The following is a 23,756-nucleotide window of genomic DNA, read 5'->3' as shown; positions in this document are numbered from 1 at the left end:
TTTGAACAATATAGACCATTAGCTGAGTCTGTCTGTCTGAAGGGCAAAAATAGCCATCCCTCAGTCTGAGCTTTAAAATAGCTCCTCCCCAATGGGAGTCAAATGTTCCCTGGCTGGGAAAGATGTTTATTTCTCTCCCTCTTTTTTAAACTTTTAATTTCAGCTTATGTAGACAATGTGGTCAAACATGACACAGTGCAGTGCAGCAGCTCACAGGAGACAGGATGAGAGTCTCTAATACACTCACTGCATCACGCCTCGAAAGACAAAAGCCTGATTTAGCAGCATTACATGGGCAGCCTCATCAGAGCCTCGTCCCATTTTGGAGTCAGTTCCCACTCACTGTAAGTGCAACTCATGTCCATACATTAAGGCAACAAGAGTCCTGGCTGGCACTTGTTATCATCTTGGGCATCATGAAAATCATAGACAGAAACACATTCAGTACAGCATTTAATAAAGAAAACCCAAGAAATAAAGAGCATCAATATTGAGAAAAGCAATATATGGTTTCGACAAATTGGGATTGCTGAAGGATTGGAAAATGCCATGTAATAAAATAAAGGAATTATAATGTGCAAGTAGACAGAATTCTTGCTATATGGAAAAAAAACCACTGATGATGGGGCGCTCCTGGGCTAGCACATAATATAAACTGTGAAACCACTTAGTCTGTATAGCTCTGGGACCTGTTTTTAGATGTCGAGCTGAACAAAAAACAGGCTAAGAACACACAGGAGGACTTTTAACTTAGTCTCTCTGTGATTTTTTAATGTTCTTAATGATATACCACACTCTGTTGAGATTTTTTACTGAAAACCTCTTAGGAGATAGCTCAATTTCGAAATATCATCAGCTCATATACATTTATTATAATGCTCCATCTTAAGAGATGCTCGTTAACCTTGAAAGGACTCAGGACATTGTTATCTCTAATGGAGAAGGGCAGCTTTTAGAGCCAAAAAAACTGTGCTGAAATTTAGTTTTTCATAATATAAATATTTCAGTCCCAATTCAGTACAAGGAGCCTTCTGAAGGCAGTCAAGTTTTCTTTCTTTTGAGGTAAAATAGAAGGAAGAAGTAATGTACTAATATTACTTAGTCCAGAGGATGTAATATATCTGCATATGTATACACACATATTTATTGTATAAACTTCATAATTATCACTATTTTCAGTAGATAAATTAATTTAGAAAGCATGCAAAATACTTGGGCAAGCTTTCCTGTCAGGATGTCTATCATAAGATATCTAAAGAGCCACAACTGGCCATACACTGACATATCTAGACACTCTCCTGCCTCCTCAAGAGTAAGGTGCAGGAAGCCTCTCTTGTTGTTCCATTGGTGCAGAGCAACTGAACTGAGGTGGAACAGAGCTGGTCAGAGGCACCAGTGCTTTTCCTAGCACTTTCTCCAACCAGTTTTTCTACCTGGCTAGCTCTCAAGAAAACTAAACTCCCCATAAAATGCCCTTATGTTTCCCACCAACACAAGCAATTATTTCCAATAGGAAAGGATGAGCAGTACCCATCAGCATTTCCAGTGGGAGCTGCTACAGGCTGTGGTCTTTTGAGAATCTAAACTATTTGTACGGGTATCCAAAATGAAGGCCACTTCACAGGCTCACAAAAGGCTTCAGGTGCACCATTTGGTAAGGAAGTTACACAAAGATTTCCCTTAATTACCTAATCACCTGGTAATTAATAACTAACAGACAACTAGAGATGTGCTTAGAGCCCTGTCAACACCATTTGGCAGACTACAACCTAGCAATGAAGGAAGCCATGGCATATGCACGTCAGCACTGCACGATCAGCCCTGGCTGATCAGGTACATCTGTTTCATGTCTGTCTCTTGTTTTGTGGCTCTTTTTTTCCACCTCCAGTAAAAACAAAAACCAGGGACACACAAGCTAAGTATGATACCATGGATACAACTGCCAGCATTCGTGCACAGTTTCTTCATCTACTGTAAAAGCCCCACCTGAATTCCAATTTGCTTACGTTATTTTCATTTCAGGGTAAAGAATATTTGATGGAAAAGTCAAGCTTTATTTGTGAATGAGAACTAGCATCGAGGTTAAAACGTACTTTACATTTTAAAATAACGTAAATTGAACCCTTGTACCTGGTATGGAAGTTGATGGCTCAACACCACTCTCTTGTGGGCAGAGATCTCAAGGCCTATGGCTGTGCCAAGCATGCAGATGTGCATAGCTCCAATAAAAATAAATGTCTTTTCAGTCTAACTTCCTCTTCCCCATAGTCAGTCATGCCCACAGACCTGTTCTGCCAGGGAATACAATGCAAGATAAGCATATTAATAAATGTAATGCAAACTTCTCAGAGCTTTTCCTTTTTGTCCTTTGTTTCAAGTGTCCATTTAGCAGCTGTCACAGTGAGACACTAAAATCAAATTTTTTTCACCTCCTGTATTTGTCTTCTTTCTTCCATGTTTAATCTTTCTGCATTGTTTGCTGCATATTCTCTCTGTCGATTTCCTCTACATGCAGGTTTTTTCCTTCCAACAGCCATACTCCTTCTCATTACAGGTTAGACTTACTGAAGGCCATAATATTCACCAGTAAGCACTCATTTTACCTGAAAATACTCTTAAGGAGAACCTCAAATGTCCAGTTTTCCCACCCTCCTGCTGGATAATGCATGACTTCACCCTAACTGTGTAGGCTGCAATTAAAGAGCTGAAGTCTAAAATGAAACCAGCATTTCATGTGAGGTACATCAATAATTGCACAGTACAGCAGGCAACCAAAATGGGACCCACTGATGCGCCAATCACAGTGATACATCAATCCTTCTCAAGCACATGTTAATAGAAGCTCTCATGTTCACTGCTAACTGCAATGCATGGATCAGGCAATTTGGGGAATATCTGGTCTTAACTCATTAAATCGGGGTTTAGGCCAAAGTCTAACGAAATAAGAAAGCGTCTTTCCACTGACACAGCTGCTGAGATGTCCCCCACGTTTTTGTATCCAGCACACAGGCTACAAGCACAGCACAAACACAGACACAAATGGAAACCAAAGCAAAGATCAAGCCAGGACCTCTGGCGTAATACTGGTATTAAATGAATTCCTGCCCTTCTATTGTTAAGTCAAAATTGACGCAGCCATATACTTCACTAAAAGGTCATCTAGCTGTCACACTAGTGCTCAAGTCCTTCCTCCCAAGTAAAATAGAGGTGAGGACAGGATATAATTATTCTATTTCCAAATGGAATCCTCTAATGAGTCACAATAATTTCTAGGTTGTAGTTTTCCTGCACAGCAACAACTTGGCTTCCCCCTCACCCCTATACTTTACCATGATGGTACAGCACCTCTTTCTGGTGAGAGAACTATTAATCCATCAATGAAAGGGTTTCCAAAAGTTACACTACCTGATACAGTAGGACTGGCTACAGACTTCCTCCCTCGTACTGATGGCTCTGAGACGAGCTCAAGCTGCCTGATGACACCCAGAAGACAACCAGGCATCTTTTCTCGGCCAAAGCATTTTGTCATCAAAGGCAAACCCAGAAATTTTGATTTAATGAAACATTTTAGAAACATGCAACAGCTTTGATAAACAATGTATAATCCTCCAACATCCTCAAAACCAAAACGTTTCCTCCATCAACACCTTGTAAGTCCCAAGAAAGCTGTTTAAACACAGAAACAGGCAAAGCTTAGAAATCACATACACATTTTCCAATGATAACCTTCAAGCCCTACAAATTTCAGCTCCAGTTCTTGGCAGTCTGGCACCTTTTTAATGAATTAACAATTTCAAACCAATGTTAATAGCCATTATCTGAATATTTTTATGAGAAAAAGAGCTAAATACTTAGCTAGTGTAAGATTAGCATTGGTGTGTTTGTCCTAATTTCTGCTGAGCTACCTGAATATCTTTCTTCTATTAGCTGAGGATCTGTCCATACCTGGAATATTTAGAATCACAGAAAACCACTTCTCTTTGATGCTTGATGATCCAATAAAGCTAATCTGATAGTACAAAGAGGGATGCTTCTGGCACACCACAAAGTTTTGAATAGATAAAACCAATCATCTTTTAGTCATGCACAACAAAAGAAAAAACAAACAGGAAGTTCTGAAATATCACTGCTCCTTTCAGACGCTGACTGGCTGACAGACCAGCAGAATTTCAACTCCAATAGGCATGAATTAGTTTCCAGGCAAAGAAGCAGAGATAAAAGGGGAAGGGATTTAAAGAATTTCTCATGGGGTTTTGTCAAAGTTTTATTTTCTGCTTGGTCTACAGAGAGAGGGCTCAGCTGTGATTTCAGCCTCTTTTTTTATTTTAATTATTTTATTAACAATAAACTTCACAGTTGGCCACGTAAAACATGGTAAATCTTCATATATTTCTCACTGTATCTTGTCTATCTCATCTAATCATCTTAGCAATGTCTATTTGCTTTGGAGATGAACAGAGTAGAAGCTAGTAAAACTGTAACCTTAAAATGAAAAGTTAAACCATTAGTTCTTATCATTCATACACTTTATTTCATTTTACTTTGACATGTCTTCCAATCATGTCAGCACAATACGCAAAGCATACTCATTACTAATACATGATATTGGCAGAATGGGAAATTGGAGACCTGCTGACTTCACTGCACACGCCACTGGAAGTGCCTCTGTTCTTTCACTGGTGCGTCTGCTCCCCTATTTCTGATCTGAGAACCTCCCAGAAAGTTTTCCAGTTCGGGAGGTGTATTTTATGGAATAACGAAATGGGAAATAAAAAAGAAAGATTAAACTCATTACTACTGAATCATTACAAACCCAAAAGCCACAAAGCATCTGTTGCAGGCAGGCATCACTTGTAGAAGTTTTCACACTTACACCAGCTTGCTCTACACCATCGCTATCAAACAGGAAGCATAGCCATGGCAACAGCTTCAAAATAGCTAACTCCTAAGAGTTATGCAAGACACTCCAACCGATCCTATTTTTCACATTTTTAGTTTAGAGCTTGGCTCTTCACTTCTCACCTTCTTTTTACAGGCTTACACTTCTACGTACAGTACACTGAAACAACACTGAAAAGTTTGGCAGGGGCAGCATCCTCTGTGCTTTACTTTCCCTCAGGCCCACAACGTGACTGCCCCAGCTGATCCCTTAGTTCAGCTCTTCTGGGACCAGCCAATGCAGCAGAAACTATTGCACCCGCTCCCTTTGGCTCCCCTCCCCACAAAAGACTAGATATGTCTTTTCCACACAACGGCTGAGCTCTGCTGGCCTGGAGCCTGTGAACACTGAATGGTCCCTCTGATTCAATTAATCCAGCAGAATCACACTAGCCCATTACCCCTGCCTCATCCCATGGAAGTCTAGGAGATTGTTTCCTCTAGTTCCATCAAGATCCATAGAGTATCAATCATCTTCCTTCATTGAAGCTCACAGCAAAACACATTCCATACCAGACACCAAAATTCATCACAGGAAAAGCAGCAAGATTTTGCAAGGCCCAAGGATTTCCAGTTCATCAGTGGCTAACCAAGAAGGAGCACCTCTTCTACTGCTATGGTACTGTTTCTTCTTTATTTTTAATTAAAATCTTAGAACACCTTGTACCTAACTCTGCAAACCTTTTTCACTTACTGTGAAATCACTGAAGCTTTCATAGAGTACCATTGTTTGTTTTAAGGATAAACAATTTCAGACATTAATGTCTAGAACATGAAATGTTCTTTATAAGAGAAAATATCCACTGTATAGTTATCATGTTGAGGGACATGCAGAAGCATTCAACCATCCAGCTGAAAGCCACAGTGAAACCTGGTTTCCCAACACTTGTCACAGTCTCCTGTAATATCAGTTCAGGAATCTTAATCAAATTAACAAGGCCACAAAAAGCAGATTCATTCTTTTCTTTTCCCATAACGGGGAGGAGAGATAGAAACTGTGGCTGGTCTTGGAGAAGCCTTTCACAAAGAGCGTTATTAGAACTGGTAAAAATTTGTAGCGAACAGGGCACCCAGGAAGGAAATGCAGATTCTGGGATATGACAAAGCCCACCAATTGATATCAAATATAGAAAATAATTCCGGTTACTAAAGAGGTCTCATTTTGAACCTTTTTCTAATTAAATCAAAGCAGCTCTTTTTGGCTTGAACTGGATTTAAACTACACAGGGCTCTGAAAAAAACCTAGAAATTCAGACATCAACAAGTAGAAAATAAAATCAAATAGCAGAAGGGAAGTAACAGATCAAACAATTACATCAAGTTAATGTGCATCATTTATTTTAAAACTGCTTTAACATGTCCTGAAATACTATTGCTTTGGGGTTTTGTGCATTCAGCTTTTGCAGCTGTAAAACTGGTAGCATCAGAGAGATCAATATTCATTAGCAGCTATTTACTGGTACAGAATGAGTGGAATACATCCATGCATCCATCCATCCATCCATTTCATGCTTTGGTATTTACTTTCTAATTACAATCTCTTCTTTTACTCAGATCAAATTTCTGCCTCAAACTCTGCTTTTTATTTTTATATATGTACACACATGAACCAGCTTATACACATAAATAACATGTATAAACACATGCTCCCAAAAGGGCTTTTGAAACAGACCTAGATATAAGAATGTTTAGTGCGAGGTGTCCCTGCCCATGGCAGGGGGGTTGGAACTAGATGATCTTAAGGTCCTTTCCAACCCTTACTATTCTATGATTCTATAATGTACTCTACCAGCTACAATTTAAAAGTATTATTTGTACATCCTGGTTACAGAAAGAACAGATGATGCACCAAGCAGAGACTGTTTGCAATAATTCTAAGACATTCAGTTTTACTGCAGTCCAGAACGTTTCAATGCAATAATTAAAAAAAATTAAAATTAAAAGTAAAAAAAAAAAAAATAAAAATCACATTACATGGCAGGGCATTGGGCAGCTTCATCTTCTCGAGTTAGGTCTAATGACAAAAGCTTATGCAGTTTTCTGCCAAAGCTAGAACTGGAAGTAGGTCAGTCTGTGTGGTTTCTTCTGTTAAACATGAGGCATTTGCCACCTTCAGCTACAGCCTCTGCAAGCTAATCACTTCTGGGTGGCATTTCCAAAAGCGAGAGACCCTGCTAGGTCTCAGAAGCATTAGGCTTGCTATTTCGGTGGCTGACAACAATGCTGAATCAGAAACAGAATATAGAGAGAGCAGGGAAGACTGCACTTGGCATCTCACCTATTCCTGAAATTCTCTCTAATTTTCAGTTAAAGACCCAGAGTCCCTGCTATGAGCAATGAGAAGCAGTAAACCTTGGTGACTGAGCTGGACTGCTGTATAAAACACATGTGATCAAGCATAGCTGAGAAGGACAGGAAAGACTAGCAGGCATGCTGGATGCCACTACTTCAAGCCCTCTAGACAAAAATAATGTCATTGATCAGTATTTCAAGCGACTGCTGACACACTATTAGAATGGCAGCCTTTGTGCAATCTTCCTGTCAGGGAAGTAATCTCTCTGATCTCCACAATTGCCAGCAATTGCAGAACTGTGAGGAGTGAAACAAACCCTGAGCCGTAGTCTCCACAACTGAAGGCTGAAGGACACAAGCAGTCATCTCAGTGAAAACTTGAGCCGATGAGTGCTAACCTTTGGGTTTCCAAAGAGGAGACACAAAATCATGAATCTTTACATGGCTTTTTTGCCTTTTTTTTTTTAAAGCACTTATCCAAACTAACATTTACCTTCTGATCCATGTTTCCAGCTCTCCCTACTGGAGGGGAAAATGTTAATATTTGCAAGTTCAGCAAACCAAGTAGATGGATAATCAGTCAATATTTTAAAACCTACTGATGTATCAGAGGTCTCAGTAACCCCATCGTATACATCTGCAAGTCTGTTCACAGGCTGGGACTGATGTTCACCTTGGTCAGCAGGCCCTCAGATGCGTACAGAGACGACAATGCAGGGCTGCTGCACAGAGCCCATACTCAGAGAGGCCACTCCTCTTCATAAAGCAACTCCACACAAGCCCTGGCAAAGGCTCTCACAAGCTGGACGCACTTCGCTGTACATGAAGTCTGTCTTCAGGAGGCAGACTGTACATGAAGGCTGTCTAACATGGCCCACTGTATCTGTGTTCAATAAGACTGAGTGCACCAAAGCACCCTTAGAACCATCACAGCATCTGTGCACTGTCCTCTGGAAAAGGGTCATTCAGGGGTTGTTTATTCAGAGCAATTATCACATCCACATCAAGCACTTCCCCCACCACCACCACTTTTCCCCTATTTTAAGCTGAGCTACTTTCATCCTGCTAGGAACCCACTGCAATGGAATAAACAACTCAGAGCTTTTGCCTCCTCTAAGTTTCAGGCAAAACATATTCTTCAACGTGGGTCCTTCCCATGGGCTGCAGTTCTTCATGAACTGCTCCAGTGTGGGTCCCTTCCATGGGGATTATGCCCCTGCATCTCTGGCAAGTTGACCCTCAACTAACCTTGACCCTCAGACTGCGTGACCCTCAGACTAACAAAACTTGCCTTGATATGAAGTGACTGCCCACATACAACAGTCCAGTGAGGCATTTTGCATATGCTTATTAATGGCTTTTGTTGTATTCTGTCTTTCCCTCTGAAAACATCTTAAACAACTAACTGTGGCTGCCAAAGAGAGAATAGATAATTAGATAAGAGATAATTTGAGGACTAATCAGTTAACTGCAAGAAAAATGGTTTGCATACCACATATGCCCCACTAATGAAGTATTTTGTTCTTCATTAACTGAAAGATGTTGACATTAAATCATGTATAACACAGAGATCTTCCAAAGTGTACCCTTCAGATCTAAGCACAGCAGTAGCCCAGGATGCTTTTGCAAGCTTCTACACCACAAACCAATGTAATGTTCAAAGTCCTTGCTTCCTGCTTCACCAATCTGGCTCCCATACACACAAGCTCCCCTGGAATTCTTCTTTTGGGGTTTAGGGTTCCTTGCCCTCCCCAAGCAAAAACATTTTAAAATCATACTTTGAGCCTCCTGTGTTTGAATAAGGCTGACCTAACTGGCTGAAACCACTGCCAGCTTCTTCATATGCCAGGGAGTTTAACCAGCAAAAACCACAATGTTCCTCAAGTAAGGACACTGTGATACCCGTTTCATTAGGAAAGGGGGAAGCAATGAAAAAGGACATATGGTACATGGAAAGTGAAAATATTTTAAAGGGCAAGGGTGGGGGGTGAAGACCAAGAAGACAATTTCCAAGGAAGAACAGCCAGTAGAATGAGAGAAGAAACAGCAGCAGAGTGAAAATCCTACCGATTCCATATGAATACAGAAAAAAGAACAGGAGGAAATTACAAAGAATAAGAAAGCAATACAGTTAAAAATAAAAGAGGGGTGGGGGACAGAAACAATACGACTTGCTTATTTTTGCTTTTCCCAGCTACAGCCATAGAAACTTCCTGTTCATGTGCACTGCAAAAGTGAGAAAATTTGCTGCTAACATCCAAGATAAAAATGAGTTGCCTGTCTTCCACTCACATGAGGATATTGGCGTAGACTGGAGAAATTCCTAGTGCATTGCATGTTCTTCCAGCCATCTATCTTGCACACTGCCATAGAGCAGAGTTGGGTTTGTTCCTCCCAAAGCAGGACAGCACCCATCCATCCAACAGCCTGCACAGCATTTCTGGGCTTTGAGACCTGCTGAGCAGAACTTCACCACTTAGTTCTTCCTACTGCAGCCACAAAGGAAAGCAGCCAGGAGACACCTTGGCCACAGAGAAGGCACGAAGAGGTGTTGTCTCAGAACTAAATAAAAAGGGACATTTTTCACAAAGTAGTTTCTGAGAAGACTACATAAGGTTTACAGGGCTGTACCTGTGTACATTCATAACTCTGCCTCCAGTAACATCACTAGAGGGAACACAGCATACAGCCTAAGCCCTGTAAGAGAACTAAGACCAAAGTATCCTTTAGATAAGCTGGTCTAATACCTGAGTTTACACACAACTGAACACTGGGTGGAAATTCTGTAGGTCGTCAGACTAAGCAAGTTAAAGCAGCCACTACATTGCTTCCATCAGTCATTTACAGACCATTACGCCCAAATCCTAACTTTATTTCTTTTCATGTTGCTTGCAGAAAGGAAACCTCTAAACCCTACCACTGTACCATTAACTATTGTCCGCTACGAGACCTGAAAAGCATGAAGGCTGTAGCTCTCTTCATTTGTCTTGTAGGATCAGCTTTTGCTATTCCAGTAAGTCCTCATCATGCTATTATTACTGGACACTTAATTTCCCATTCTGTGAATATTCTATTTTATCCCACTGACCTATACAAAATTCTTACTTAAGTGCAGATATTGAATATATTTGTCTATTCTAGAGCCATCCCTTAAACTACAAACTCAGGACCCATGGAAAGAAGACTCCAGAAAAGGTACTCCTCTTGTTCTTTAAACCTTGAGAGGCAACCTATATAATGAATCTCAAATATATAAAACACATTAGCACATATGTAGTGATTGGCAAATTTTAGGTTAAAAAAAAAAATGTAGGGCCTTCACCTCAAGAATGAGTACCAAGCATGTCATGCCTCACATGTTACATAGGTAGAAACAGAACAGGACAAAATCTAAAGCTCACAACAGATGTTTCACTTATTTGAAAAAATTACCTTTAATGAATCCTCACATATAATCATTACACCCATATTCGTACAAACTATAAGCTCCATTGACAGTCGAACTCATGGTTATCACTGCTCCAGTGAACCAAGGAGGATGCGATCCTCACTTTATCACACCAAGTGATCATAGGCAGTCTCAAACATGTAAGAGTTTTAGCCACCATATGTTTAATTATACACAACACAGAGCATTGGATACAGCTCATCTTGGAAAAGTACACTGCGGCTGTCAAGCCAGATACACAGCCCTGATGGTAATGAGAGACAACTTCAGCAGCCCCATGCCATATATGCATCCTAAGGACAGAGCTTTTGCATTCATGATTGACCCAAATCAAAATTCCTTTTTATTGCACCATTCTGGTGAGCATCTGTGGTTCAGACACAATGGACTTTGACTCCAAGCCAATGAATGTTTTGGAACAACAATATTCAGAGCATGCTCTGTAGTAAGAAATGCAAAATCCCAACTCTCATGCTAACCTTTAATTATCAATTATATCCCACTCTGCGCAGCTTTCCAGATGCATTGCGTGTCTACCCCAATGGTGCTCTGCATTATGAAAACCAAAAAAATTCACTTTCCTTAATAAAGTATCCAGCAGAACAAATTATGGTATAGACACTAGTGTGCAGCCTACAGCTGTCTCCCAGAAAAAACTCTTACATAAGACACCTGCATCAAAACTAAACATTGCAATACTGAACAAATCATCAGTTCCAAGTGAATATGCAACATCTATCAAAGGCCAGCTGTCCCCTAACAGTAGCTAACTACAGACAGACTGACTGAAATTTGCCATCCTATTAAGGCTCAAGTATCTTCACAAGCAATTGAGCTCTAAAAGTTTATTATACCCTGAGGACAAAGGTCTAACAAAAACTGGCAGCTGAAAACCACATTTAGGCACATCTCTACCCCAAGGCTGTGGCACATATTGAGGCTTCCTGTCAAGACATGAGCTGCATCTTCCTCAAACTTCTGCTTTAAATACAGACACACATAATAGACAATCTCAATGACTGACTGGCCGTGTGGTTTCTAATTCTATAGAACTGGAAGCCCTGTTTTTTGCTTAAATTTAAAGACATATAAGAGTTGTATGCAGTAGTGCCCCAAAACACATGTAAAAAAAACCTGAGCTTGAAACTTAATTTTCAAGTGTTTTCATATCAGCTTGTAATGCTTGGTAACACACAGATCACTTTTTGTAAGGTCTTCAAGAAATGTGCATTTAATCTGGAAAAGCTCGTCACTGAATTTCTGTCAGATCTGAGCAAACATACAATCCTTCCTTGAAAATTTAGAGCGCGAAATGACACAGTGAATACATTGCAAAGACAAAATTGTAAAACATCCAGATACCACCTTCACATTAGGAGGCAGGATACAGCTGATCTGCCAAGAGCCATGTTAATGTGTCTAACCCTACAATTTCTTACATTTCTATAATTATTTGTTAGTGTTTGTTTCCAAGCAGTCATGACTCTGCCCACACTAAAGGAGATGGTATTCCAGCAACTTGGGCACTGAGAAGGTCTTATCTTCATAAATAAGACACCCCCCCCCAAACCTTGAAGGAATATCAGCACCAGGTTCCATACTGTAGTAATCAATAAGCAACACTAAATATCCACACATGTTATCCAGAAACATATCTGGTATTGCTGCTATTGGAAGTGCCTATACTCACCCAGAAGCTGCTGAGATGTTAGCATCAGAAAGGCAGTTGCTGCAGCAAGAGCTAACAGTCATTTTAATACCTGTTTTTCCCTTGAGCATTTGAACCTTTTTCACTGAAGTTACTAGGTGTGCCATTGGCTTGACAGCATGACAAGAAGTGAGCTAAGCGAGCTTATGATGCAGTAGCTGCCACCAAATACAATAGTTCCTGATGAATTCATCTAGGAAGCAATTATGTATCAGACTCAAAGTAGATTAATACATTGATTAATAGTTAAGATGCAGTGCACTCCTCAGGAATTGCTACCATGACACCTTGTGAAAGGTGCTCTCTCCCCCTGATGCTTTTTTCCCATTTATTTGTGTGGAAAGATTAGTATCACATCCTCTTTCTCTGGGATAATTGATAATTACAGCAGCCTGAAAGTGCCTGAAGTTATGACACTAAATTACTAAATTAGTAAGCATTTTGAGATCTCACAACACACCCATATGCATCTATCTCCTATGGGATCTTAAACAGAGTTGCATAGACCTCTTTAGAAACTCCAGCAATAAAAGAAGGGGCAGATAACCAAAATTGCTGAGAAATGGAAATTACATCCTCTGTGAATTCCATGCTCTGGGCTAGCTTAAGAGGAGCTTTTATAAGGAAAACCAGGTCAGTGTTATGCTTTGCAATACAAGGCAAAAATAACACTGCATTGACTTCAAATAAATTCCAAGATTTATTAATTTACTTGGTTTGTTTTTTTGGGGCTTTTTTTGAGACTGAAGGTATTCACCTTGAAGCCCTAAAGGAAGAGAACACCGGGTCTGCTGACAACAGTGATTTGCTGCCCAGCCTCAAAAACCTAAATCCAGAGGTATCGGTACCAGATGCTGAGTACAGGGGTGAGCCCCAGACCACTAGAGAACAAGGAAGAACTGGTAGTGAGCATCAAGTGAAAAATGGCCTAAAAAGCATCAATTTTCTTGCACTGCACAATAAACCAGGTTTGGCTTCTGATAATCAGGACAGTGACTCTGGAAGCAGCGGCAGAGAACAGTTGAGCTCTGAGCATTACCAGTTCGGGAGGCAAGAGAAACACAGCAATACGGCCAATCCACGTTTTCTGGGCAATGCAGGAAATCCAGTGGATGCTCTCAGTCTTGATCGTGAGCATAACACCTGGAAATACAATAAAAATAGAGTTGGCCTATCTGAAAAAAACAGTGAAAGTGATGAGGAAGAACATGTGAAAGAAGAGGAGGAGGAATGGGGTGAAGAAACTGACTACAGAGATACGAATTACAAAGGCTACCAGACAAATCAAGGTAACCAATACAAAATACAGCAAAATGAAAACAGTATGCAATCTGATGAAATCCTGAGAGATTCCACTCAACCAATCCAGACAGCCAAGAGACATGGTGGGAAATTTGACAGAGAGGAAGAAGAGAGGAAGAACAGCCAGAAGCAGCTGTATAAAGAAGAAATCCTCTCTCAAAAAACTGAAGATCAGGATGACAAATGGCAAAGCCAAGAGAGAAAAGACAATATTCAAGTAAACTATCAGAGTGATCACAACACAGTGGTGAAAAGACAAGATATGGAGGACGATAATGTTGATGATGATGATGGTCATGACAGTGGTGATGTTGATAGTGAGGAATATCCCAGCAATACCTGGAAAGAAGCGGCCTATGAGGAAGAGGAGAGAATCCAGAGTAATGACCAGGAGAGCACCAGTACTGAGCATGAAGGGGAAGAAACCACCAAAGATGACACTGCAGTTCAGAGAGAGACTGAGGATTACAAAGATGTCAAGATTAAAGACCTTATTCACTCTGAGCAAGATGATTATGATCATGAGCCACCTAATTCTGATGACAAGCAACAACTGGAAAAGACCAGCTCTGTTCAGAGAATGAATTCAATGGAAAATGAACATAAGGTAAACTCTCTTTAAAATAAAGTTGGAATACTACAAAAAGCAGGGGGGAATGACACAGAGAGTCACAAATTTAAATTCCTGATGATTGGATGAAAGGATATTTTGGATAAAAACAGGTATAATCATTTATTAATATGCAGAAGTCTCATCTCTCCTCTAATTCACTATTCAACCGGTTCATGCTATGTCACTTCACAGGTAACGCTCAGATGAATTGTACCAGAAGGGAAGTGACCACAACTCATGTAAGAGCTCCAGACCTGATGGGCTGTGTAACAAAACATACAAATATGTATGGATACACAGATTTAAAACCTGGAACTCAGTCTTAAGCCAACTACAAGAACATGTAGTGATAGCACAATGGGTAATGGCTTTAAACTGAAAGAGGGTAGCTTTAGATTAGGTATCAGGAAGAACTTCACTGTGAGGTTGGTGAGACACTGGCACAGGTTGCCCAGAGAAGCTGTGGCTGTCCCATTCCTGGCAGTGTTCAAGGCCAGGTTAGATGGGGCTTTGAGCAACCTGGTCTAGTGGAAGGTGTCCCTGCCCATGGCAGGGGGGTTGGAACTAGATGATCTTTAAGGTCCCTTCCAACCTGAACTACTATATGATTTTATGACTAGGAAAATCTGTTCACTCCTGTCTCCCAAAGATTTTAAACACTACCACACAAAAGTGAACAGCTTGGAAAGGCAGGGCTAGAGTCCCTGGACTAATTACTGTGGCTAGAGTCACGCACACAAAATGAATGATGTGGGCTTTGTCCCTTCAGACAAAGGAGGATGCTGCACCCAAATCTCCCATACCCCCATCTGCAAGTAGATAACCAGTTGACTATCGGGGTCATATAAGACCTTATTGACTCTGAACAAGATTATTATGATCATCAAAAAGAAAGGAGTGAGTTTTCCTATTGCTGTCAAATAAGGATCTATAGTAGGCCTTACTGAGCTCCTGTTTCTTTCTTTCCATCACTACTTATCTTTTTTCCCCTCCAAATAACAAAGCGCTTTAATACTACCAGGGGCTTTATGCCGGTCTCACACATTTTGCATAGCAAACTCTTTCTGCCGCAAGCAGAGCAAACGGTGCTTCAGTCAGCTCTGTATTTGTTCCTGAAAAAATTTGTCCAAGTATTTTTTTCTTCACAACATTTGCCACAACTTCTGCTTATGTCTCTGTGACTGCACAGGTTAAGTCTGCAGGCAGTTCCTACAGTGAGATGGAAAGTACAAGCAACAGGAGTGAGAAGGCTTTCCTGGGTAAGCCACAAGCAAAACCATCATGTAACTGCTAACTCTCTGCAGCTGGGGAATCTGCTGGTCTGCATTTCTTTTCTGCCTTTGGCAGCATGTGATTTCACATGACTGAACTGTGCTTGCGCATAATCCTGCATCACAGTTATGTTCCCAGAGAATCCCTTCCATATACCCTTGGATTTACTCATTTGTTTGTGAAAATCATTTGTAGACAGCACACAGATTTTTGTGTCAGTTATACAGGAATGGGAATTATCTTGCACTGAAAATGTTCAGTTTCAGAACAGTAACTTGAATTCAGCTTGGAGTGGGACAAGTGCCAGTACTGGATTCAGCAAGGACAGATGGGATATGTTTCAAAGGAAGCCAGAAGTGAATGTCAGTCCTTCTTATACAATAAATAGCTTTTTCTGAGAAATTTATTTCCCCATCAAACCTGGGACTGCTCAAAGTCTCACAAAGGAAAAAAAAAATCCTCATTTAAAGTTTGGTTTGCTTTATTCAATACAAGATCCAGCTGCATCTTAACAAACTTAAAAAAGCACCTGACTTCTTGGTGAATATTTGGCTGCATTTTGCTTTGACTGTCAGTAGCACCTGACAGAAATGCTTGGCTTCATCCCATCCCTTCTAACAGTCCATCCTTCTTGCTATGATCCCTAGACCCATGTAGGAACTTCCACTGCAAAAGAGGTAAAGTCTGCCATGCAGACAAACATGGGAAACCCAGCTGTATTTGTCAAGATCCTGCTGCTTGCCCTTCCACCAAAGACTATGAGCACGTAAGTATTTCAATCAGTGCAGAGCATGGGGGAAAAACAGCTAAAATGTTTACAAGATAACACATTCCCCTGCTATTATTTAGAATAGTTCTACCCTAAAAAGCATGCGGTGGGTCTGGGTGATTCCAGTAACTGTAAAAGTACAAAGTACCTGAACCCACTGACTATAGCTTGAGAATAGTAGGAATACATGTAGCTACATAGTACCTAAAGTGATTTGCTTCACTTGTCTCTCAGAGATCGTAGATTTCCCTGTCCCTAAAAGTTCTATTTATCCATTTGATATTTTAGAACATATACTGAACACTAGTCCATATCTAGTACAGTAATCCTGGACTACCTAAGAAAGTATATTACTACCACACAAAAATAAATTCAAGTGTCTCAAGACTGGGTGTGTAAGTACAGACAACTAACCCTTATGTAGGCATATAACAACTACAATTTTCAATACTTCTGATCACATGTATTCCCAACTGCTACCACATATGTTAGCAATACTTTTATTATTGTAATGCCTATATGAGTGACCAAAATTTTTCTCAACAGTGGTGGTGGTGGGGTGGGTTTGTTTTTTCACTCCTCCTCTAGGTTTGTGGTACGGATAATAAGACTTATGATGGCACATGTCAACTCTTTGGCACCAAATGTCAGCTTGAAGGGACAAAAATGGGACGCCAGCTGCACCTAGACTATTTGGGCTCCTGCAAATGTAAGACTTGTTTTCCTGTGAAAAATTCACCTAGGTATAAAGAGCCAGCAGCCTTAACTACCACCTAGCCATAACTTATCTGCTTTCTTCCTCTTCTCTCCCCCTTCTGCATCAGTTATCTGCTAATTAAGACCTTCAAACACTAAACATGTCCAAAATGTCACTTTTTCTATAATTAAGGGTATTAAAGACATTCCTCCTTTGCTTAGACTGACTTGTTGACAACTCTGTCTTCTCCTTGCACTCTTACATGCTCCCACTGCTGTAGCATCTCAAGGTGTTTTTTAATGCCTTGATCAGAAAACCAATATTTACAGACAGTTAAAAAGTTACAATCTCAGTTCCCAGAAACCCAAAACACCCCAAACCTACTTAGATGCCAGATGGAGAAGCAAGGATCTAAAATCCAGAACTGATTTCCAAGCTCTTCAACTGCTGCGTACTCCGGGAGGAAACTGCACTCTCAGCCATACCATTCCTTTGCTGTCAAGAACTTTGCTTTCACACGACTGACTGATAAGAGTCTCACTGTACATCTCTGCTCAGAAGCTGTACAGATATATAAAAGTTGTGGCATTTACAACTGGTTACCCATGTGCACCAAAGAATTGTAGATTTATAACTGAACCCATAGGTTGCTTTCCCAATTTTATGTATTAACAGCTCCGTCAATTTTAAGCTTAACTGGAAGTTTGCTAGTGAGAATCAAATCTAACTTGGCTCAATAATGCTTGAGTGGGGACTTAACAGATCACTTGTTAACAAAAGCTTTCCTGTATGGCACAGACATCCCACACTGTACTGATTATGAAGTGGATCAGTTCCCCCTCCGAATGCGAGACTGGCTCAAAAACATCCTTGTGCAACATTATGAACGGGATCTGAATACTTCTGGATTTCTAACTGAAAAGCAAAGGAACAAGGTCAGCAATCCTTTTCAAATGCAGCAACATTGTTAGAGCTGCACTAACAATGTGAAAAAAGCGATTCACATCTTATGAGTTCTCCCATTTCCTATGAGCATTCCCTTTCTGGTTAAGGCAATTTAGACTCAATTTGATTCAAAAGTTGCACCTCACACTCATTTAAGCCGAGACACATTTCTGCTAAGAATGTTCCTTTTGTCCAAGCAAATGAAAGCCAACTATATTATTTTGAACTCAGCGTCTATAGACAAGAGGTAGAACAGTCAGAATTAGCGCACACCTACATAAACATTATTCATTTGAGAATACACAAAACAGCTTCTGTTCAGGTACGTTCTTTGTGACAAAGCTCTTGGAAAGACCAACTAACACGTAGATAAGAATGCCTAATTCATGCAGTCGGTGCCATTTTCCAAAGGACTTGAGGAAACTAAGCAGCCAGAAGATAGATCTAGGTACGGATAGCTAACTAATTATAATGCAGAATAAGAGGTAACAGCCAGCCAAAAGCTCACCTGTGCAGTCCCACGAGTTGAAAGGGATTGTGCCATTCAGCTTTTGTTAAGTGACCTGGAAGAGGAAGATAGAGGACAAAGTCTGCTGATAATGCACAGGTATTCCAAAGGAAGGAAGGAAGGAAGGAAGGAAGGAAGGACTTGGGCTCACCATGAAGAAAACTGCTCAAGGACCTCAGGAGACTGGGCAGTCACACAGCAGGATTTGAGACAGGACTACAATAGAGAGTTCAGGGGAACCTTATGGGGCAGGGGATCCCTGTGCTGAACTGACCAAAAGTAGCTCCTCTTCTGTTCTTGAGACATACCTTGTACTTGGCCATCAGTACAAAAGTACCTGAAAATAGACTCAACAGTTAAGGGTATCATTTGCAGTATTGAATCCAGCCACACCGTCTATACCATGACATTTAAGGGCTATAAAATTACACAAGTCTGACATACAGTTTTAAGAGAAAAGAGCTGCTCTCTACTATCCAGCAGACCTGCAGCATCATGCTACATTGGCTTAAAATGGAGTAAGCATCTATTACCATTGTGTGTTTTTTTTTAAGGAAAAAAAAAAGAGAATGATTTATGTCAAGTGAATTGGTGACAGTAATGTGTTTTTGAAGATACAGATGCCATAACTGCCTGAAAAGTTGCACGTGTTAGAAAATAGGTTCAGTTACACCACAACCGGGGCTGCTCCAAGTCCAGAGTAGGAGATGCATGCAGTAGGTCACAGCAGGTTTATACAAAATATGCTTGAGCAACACCAAAGACTACTTACACAGTTACCAAGAGGGACATTGACCTACTCAGAACATCTCATACTAAATGGTACAAATTAGATGATTTCTGAGATGGCAGAAAAGAAATATTTTTGCTTATTTCACGCCAAAAGCCGAATTGCTTGCCTCAGGAGAGAGCATCAACAAAGGCAATAAAATTGGTTTCATCTCCTATTACAACCTGAGGTTACTGCCCTGCTTAGCTGAGTCTGAGAATTAGACCACAGGTATTTCACTTCCTTTCCAGTTACTATGAAAGCTGACATGGACAGCAACAAAAATTACCTGAGGCAAGTTTTTCATGCTGTGTATGGTCACAAACACTAAAACCCATTTCCGCTGTGGTATTTTATCAAGTTTAATTTCTTCAAACCACTTCCTTGCTGGCTAGTTCTCTTTAGGACAGATCTTCACCCTTAAACAAAGGAAAACCAATTTCTCTGTTGTGTTCAGGTCAAAAAGATCTATGAGAATGACAAGCGCCTCACGGCTGGCGACCACGCTGTTGAGCTGCTCCTGCATGACTTTGAGAAAAATTATCACATGTATGTGTATCCTGTGCACTGGCAGTTCCATCAGCTTGATCAGCACCCTGCTGACAGGTAAAAAAAGATCTTTGTGGGTTCAGTTCTGATTTGCTGTTTAAACTCAGGCTGTTTCACCTTTCTAAATCACTCGAAGGATTCTCTACCTGCAGGACCAGTCCCTCAGCTGATAGAAGCCCACATCCCCCTCTTTCTAAGAGGGCATTCATCTAACACAGAACTTCTCTCATTGTTTTGCTGGAGCAATGTCTTAGGTCAGAACCTGGTATCCTCTTGCCTTTCATAATCATCACGCATTACACCTTAGGCTCTGTAGTGTCTTCATAACTACTAATGCCCTGATTCTGGAAGAAAACAAGAATCACAAGATTCTGTTATTACTGAAGCTAAGAGCAACAGGCTAAGTACAAAGGGCAGAGGCCTGTCAGCAAGAATTCACCAGTGGGATACACATAGCTTTCAAATAATACTACAGAAGTCTCTCAGATTAAGGAACAAATATGGTAAGACAGCACCAGTGTCACAATTCAGAGGAAACCCCACCTTCTGAGAAGGTGACTCAATTTTCAGGCTTTTGGTCATGACGCTCGGTGATAGGATCCATGTTTCAAGGCTGCAAGCTCCCAGTACCACGTGCTGATCACATTTACTGTCTTAGAACATAGCTAAGCACCTTTGCAAGCTGATCTCCTGAACATTAACAGCAAAACTCCACAACTTCTTCTAAAAAAAAAAAAAAGTTAGCAAGCAAATAGCAGTAAAAACATTTTAGTTTATCAGGTATTGCACATCATTGTAATGACCTGGGACAGATTCACTACAGAAGCACCACAACAAAATCTACCAGGGCATCTGTGTCAAAGCCACCACTATCATCTTATAGCAGCTTAGACCATCTTCGATGATGCCTATGATTTATTAATGAAATACAGCTCTACGTACCTGGTCTTTCTTTCAGATTATTAACACATTCAGAGCTCGCACCTTTGAGAGCCTCCCTTGTTCCCATGGAACACTGCATAACCCGTTTCTTCCAAGAATGTGATGGAGACCACGACAAACTCATTGCTTTGAAGGAATGGTGCCACTGCTTTGGGATTAAGGAAGGTAAACCTAGAAGAATAGGCAGGTGTATAGGACAAAACGTTCCTGTTGAGACTAGACATGTTTTCAGACCACAACATATGGGAAATAAATTGTAGCCAGGAGCTCATGGCTGTGGTGCACAGAAGCAATTGGAACAGTAGCAAGACTGCAAAAGGTTCAAGGTTCTGAATTGTTATATAAAGATAGGAAAAAGTCATGTTTTCCACAAGGAAAAATGTGGAAAGTAGTTTGTACCAAATATCAAATCATTCCTGTGTGATGTCTGAACCTAAATGTTCTGCATGTCTGTCTCTCAGAAACACTCTATTTTTTTCCTTGAGTGCCAAAGGAAAGGCAAAGAGTGCTTTCAAATCGGTGATCAAAACATACTGATTGAAAATGCATTTAAAAATCCCAAGCCAAGCAGGGAAAACAAGAAAGATCTCTCACTGATCAAGTAACTATGCTCATCTCTAGATTGCTATGTACAACACAAATACTGTCATCACACTATAGCTGCAGGCCAAACCATCTATTTTACCTCATCTATCAGATGCAACACACGCCAGATGGTGCCCACCAGACTGCATGCGCCAGGAGGCTTAGGCAGAGGCAGCGTCAGTTTCTGACTCCTAAATGCATATGTTTGGTTCAGCTCACTCCACATAGAGACTTCTCTAGGAAAGTGAGAAGCTAGGTACCACTGTGCTGGTGATGTCTCTAGAATTAGGCAGCAGCTGAACAGAAGCTGCCAAGATAGCAATTTGAGATTTACATACCTACATGCAATGTAATGCATCCTTTCGTAATCCACTGTCTTCTGATCTAACCCCGAGTGACAGCTGAACAATACTGTCAGTCATTCAGCAAGGGCAGCAGTAGCACAGGTTAATCCCAACTATGCGACAGAAGGCCTTTAGATAAACGTGCAGACTGAAGTAATGTGTTCAAAATCCTACTAGCAACTCTGTACTTTTAAGTGGAGGCTGATCCTAGTCAGACATGCAGAGCCTTCACTCTTCTCAGATTTTTTCCAGCTCTTCTGATGACAATTTACCAGTCACAAACCACATGTGGAAGTAAGCTGTGAGGAGTTAATCATAGCATACATGTGCTGCTGCCAATGATTGTTCATCCAAATTGGGGTTTAGGGTCAGTCATTTGTGAAGAGTGGGGTGGAAGGGATCTGTTTGACTTACAAACAGATCAAGAAGACCTAACACTAGAAACAAAAAAGCACCTATCAAGAAGGGTCTAAATGAATGGCTCCTGCATACGATCGCAGCAAGCATATTTGGGTTTTTGTTAGGGGTAGCATACCCCTACGTGAGCCCTCTGAAACTTTAGTGTATTGCTTTCTTGATAGTGATACAGCATAAAAACGTCTCTTTGGCATCAAATGTTAATAACACTTTCTTCTTTGTTGCAGAAGACATAAATGAAAATCTCCTATTCTGAGCCTGGCTGAATAGAATCCAAGTGCTGCACTAGAACTGGTGAAATATGTGAATTCTGTTTATTTCTATAATTAACAGCTTCATAGTTTTCAAGACAGAGATGGCATAAGGTTAACTGCATTCTTATCAAATAACACAAGGCAGAAGAGTTCTATATTCATTAATAGCAGAAAAAAAAATTAACTACTCCAAGTGGTTCATACATAAATAAGCACTGTTTTCTTCCATATGTATCCATGATCTCTCTGAACCAACAAATAGTACTAAAGCTGGTGACTGACTTGTTCACTCTTCAGTAGAAAGATAGGATGTGGGTTTTACTGTACACTGAAGTTAACTTGAAATAGGACTTGTTTCCTGTATTTACTGTACTGTCAGTTTAACATTCTGCATAGAAGCCTCAAATAAAACGTCTACCTAGATGTATGTGTTTTGTCAGAACTTTGTCAAAGAAAAGGTATCAAGGCAATGGTTCAATGGCAATTTCATTTTAGATTTAAGGAAGTGAAGAAACTAAAGCGTACATCATATACACCAGTCCTTAAACCGTAATTCCTAAAGCACATGAAAAAAAGTCAGAGCTTTGCCAATACTTCTTCCCCCACCTCTTGAAATGGAACAGTAATATCACCAGTGCCACACAGCTGACAACTGTGTAATAAGCTAATTGCATGAACATGCTGATGTGTGTCCAGACAGGCGACAGGCCCACCATCACAAGGAACAGAGGATATAAACAGCTCCAACACCTCCTTGTTCTCCTTAGCAGGCACTCTCTTCCTGCCTCCCACAGGAGCAGCAACTACTGCTACCATTTTTCCTGAGAGAGAAATTCTAACTATTTATTTCACCATTGCCCAACTTTTGCTTTCCTAAAGACAGACACAATTTAGGCATGAAAACCATGACAGGATGAGATTATTCCTGAATCCCATTAACTTTGTGATTTTAAGCCAAACACTTCACCAGAAATGCTCCAGACATACTCTGCTGTAAGCAAGAAGCCCCAAATGCTATTCCTGTAAAGCAAGGTCAGGAAACACCTTTCACTTGAAGCATGTCACCTTTCCAATGAAAGGAAAATGGAACTCCAAAATGCTGTTTTGGTAGCTTATATAGTGGAAGTCCACTTGCCCTTTGCTGGTTTGTTCTTGAACCAGCAAGGGCTGCTAATCAGTCCAGCTCCAGGCTGATGCCCTGGGGGACAATGAATCAAGCTATGATTACTTTCAACACAGGAACTTCTTAAGCAAAAGATTATTTCTCTCCAAAACCAGTTTCACTAACAGCTTCTCCTATAAGCCAGATTTGTCACCCACTTCACACTCTGTAACATCACACAGCAGTGTATATAAATCAACCTGGATTACATGTACAAAAGCATATTCTCTGTCTCACCCAGC

The 23,756-nt window shown here is 40.6% G+C and overlaps 1 protein-coding gene across 1 annotated transcript; it reads left to right on the top strand.

Annotated features, from left to right (window-relative positions):
• The first annotated feature begins 5,191 nt into the window (after positions 1–5,191).
• SPARCL1 (SPARC like 1) lies at positions 5,192–22,401 on the top strand. The gene is made up of 11 exons (XM_030491493.1): positions 5,192–5,557; positions 10,126–10,243; positions 10,372–10,425; positions 13,129–14,295; positions 15,491–15,560; positions 16,221–16,339; positions 16,931–17,051; positions 17,838–17,974; positions 19,719–19,867; positions 20,769–20,917; positions 22,326–22,401. Exons 2-11 carry the CDS (start codon positions 10,190–10,192, stop codon positions 22,352–22,354), a joined length of 2,049 nt encoding a protein of 682 aa, XP_030347353.1. The 5' UTR covers positions 5,192–5,557; positions 10,126–10,189; the 3' UTR covers positions 22,355–22,401.
• The last annotated feature ends 1,355 nt before the right edge of the window (positions 22,402–23,756 follow it).

This window comes from Strigops habroptila, chromosome 7, assembly GCF_004027225.2.
Source record: "Strigops habroptila isolate Jane chromosome 7, bStrHab1.2.pri, whole genome shotgun sequence".
Taxonomy (NCBI): Eukaryota; Metazoa; Chordata; class Aves; order Psittaciformes; family Psittacidae; genus Strigops; species Strigops habroptila.
Note: the sequence above shows the minus strand (reverse complement) of the source record. Positions and strands in the feature narration are given on the sequence as shown.

Excerpts from the sequence above, each read along its gene's own strand:
- SPARCL1 (XM_030491493.1), top strand. The coding sequence starts at position 10,190 with ATGAAGGCTGTAGCTCTCTTCATTTGTCTTGTAGGATCAGCTTTTGCT. Across the intron at positions 15,561-16,220 it reads GAGTGAGAAGGCTTTCCTGG|ACCCATGTAGGAACTTCCAC; the intron begins GTAAGCCACAAG and ends TATGATCCCTAG. Across the intron at positions 16,340-16,930 it reads CCACCAAAGACTATGAGCAC|GTTTGTGGTACGGATAATAA; the intron begins GTAAGTATTTCA and ends CTCCTCCTCTAG.